At 33.5% G+C, this 1920-nt stretch overlaps 1 protein-coding gene across 2 annotated transcripts in view; it reads right to left on the bottom strand.

The window, feature by feature from the left end:
* LOC119593699 (1,4-alpha-glucan-branching enzyme-like) overlaps positions 1-1920 on the bottom strand; it is a gene marked incomplete in the record, with an annotated part of 15237 nt that overhangs the window by 4355 nt on the left and 8962 nt on the right. For both annotated transcript variants that reach the window (XM_037942657.1, XM_037942658.1), the window contains 5 exon segments: positions 118-289; positions 499-570; positions 859-1068; positions 1251-1341; positions 1620-1764. In XM_037942657.1, the coding sequence (XP_037798585.1) occupies positions 118-289; positions 499-570; positions 859-1068; positions 1251-1341; positions 1620-1764 (690 nt within the window).

The following is a 1920-nucleotide window of genomic DNA, read 5'->3' on the forward strand; positions in this document are numbered from 1 at the left end:
CAAGATATACATGTAACTATAATGAAATAAAATAATCTTAATACTCTCAGTAAAGTAGTTCATGTCACTCCTATTAGTGCAGGAAATTTCACAAACATCTGCTATAAATGGACTTACCTCAGCAATGGTTATGATCTCCGGGTAGAGGTCATGGAGCATGTGGTTGGCTAGCATGAGATAAACTAGAGCTTCCATATCCACATTCAGCCCAAAGTATTCATTATAATCTCCACTAAAACCTTCACCTATTCCATGTGAGTGATACAACATGGAAGTCACACCATCAAACCTGTGATTTCATATCAAACTTGTGTTACAGACTGTTCCAATGATGTAATTACAATATTAGAAAAAAAAGGTTCATTTCAAAAAATAATTATGTTTGATGAAAAGCAGTAATACTGAAAATTAAACTTGAAACTCATTTACTTCCTAGCTCCTATTGGTATATTAGCAAAGATCTAAATGCAATACCACAATCAAAGAAGGATTACTTACCTAAATCCATCAAAATTGTATACCTCAAGGTACCAGCGAAGGTTAGAGAGAAGGAACCGAAGCACTTCCCAGCTGATATAGATAAAAAAGAAGATATTTACTCCTAATACCTGCTCCTTGTTATGAGTATAATGTATACATATTCTTATTATGCATAAATGTATGCAACTGTCTTCATATAGCTACATGCATATGCAAATCTTCTCATTACAAAGATTTAAATTAAAAATATGTGAAACCAAAAAAGGTTTCAAATTCCCTAGTAAAAAAAAAATACAAATAAATACATAAACAACATCTGCTAACATAAAACAAGGTTAACAAGCTTTTAAAAAAGCTATATCAAATCTACACACTTACTGTGAATAGTTGAATAATCTTGAATCCCAAAGATCATGTATTCCTCTGCCCCCTCCATGGAAATAGCAGGAGTCCGTTCCATCAAACTCATTAAGACCATCCAAGACATTTTTGGATGCATGAGAATGCACAACATCCAAAAGAACGTATAACCCCATGGAGTGAGCTGTATCAACCAATTCTTTGAGTTCTTCTGGTGTTCCATACCGGCTAAAACAGGAGGGGAGTTTGTCCTAAGACCAGCTATTTAGGAGCTGAAACTGGTTTAGCATCTATACTTCTAGACAAGCACACAGAGGAAATACAAATATATAAAAAATTGATATCATTGCAGTTATTTCAAGAATAACATCAAATGAATAAAGTAAAATAAATTTTAATACATTTCTCACCTTGAAGCAGCAAAGAAACTGGTCACCTGATACCCAAAGCTGGCATAATATGCATGTTCCATAATGGCCATCAACTGGATGGCATTGTACCCTGGAATAATGTCAAGCAATGGATTAAACTACAAAATCTTTTATATAAATGATAATCAATATCAACATCATTTTGTAGCTTAGAACAATGCAATACTTTTATTTATTTACACCAGTACTTTTATCTGAGTTTCTGAGGAACAAAAATACACAGCATGTGAACTTTAAAGGATATTTTTCAATATGGACAAGTAAAATGAAAATTCTTCATTGTAAACCAGATTCCCTAACAAACAAGACAACTCTACATCATCATCCTGTCACAAAACCATTTCTTACCCAACTTTGCTATCCTTGGAAGAACATTTTGGGTAAACTCCTTGTATGATCCAACTTTAGGCTCACTAGTACCAATGCCAACATGACACTCATAAATCCTCAGGCTTGATGGCTTATTTGGCTTTGGGTGCTTGAAGGTATATTTCTGTCAAAAAGGTGCAAAATTTCTTGTAATTCATTATATTGACCTAGTTAAAATATATCAAATATATACATATATTCTTTTTATAGTACATCTGGCACAGTCTTTTCACTTTTCAACTGCTCCCACTCTCCCCATTTTACTTTTCTGTCCCTCCCA

The sequence above is a fragment of the Penaeus monodon genome, chromosome 32 (genome assembly GCF_015228065.2).
Source record: "Penaeus monodon isolate SGIC_2016 chromosome 32, NSTDA_Pmon_1, whole genome shotgun sequence".
Taxonomy (NCBI): domain Eukaryota; kingdom Metazoa; phylum Arthropoda; class Malacostraca; order Decapoda; family Penaeidae; genus Penaeus; species Penaeus monodon.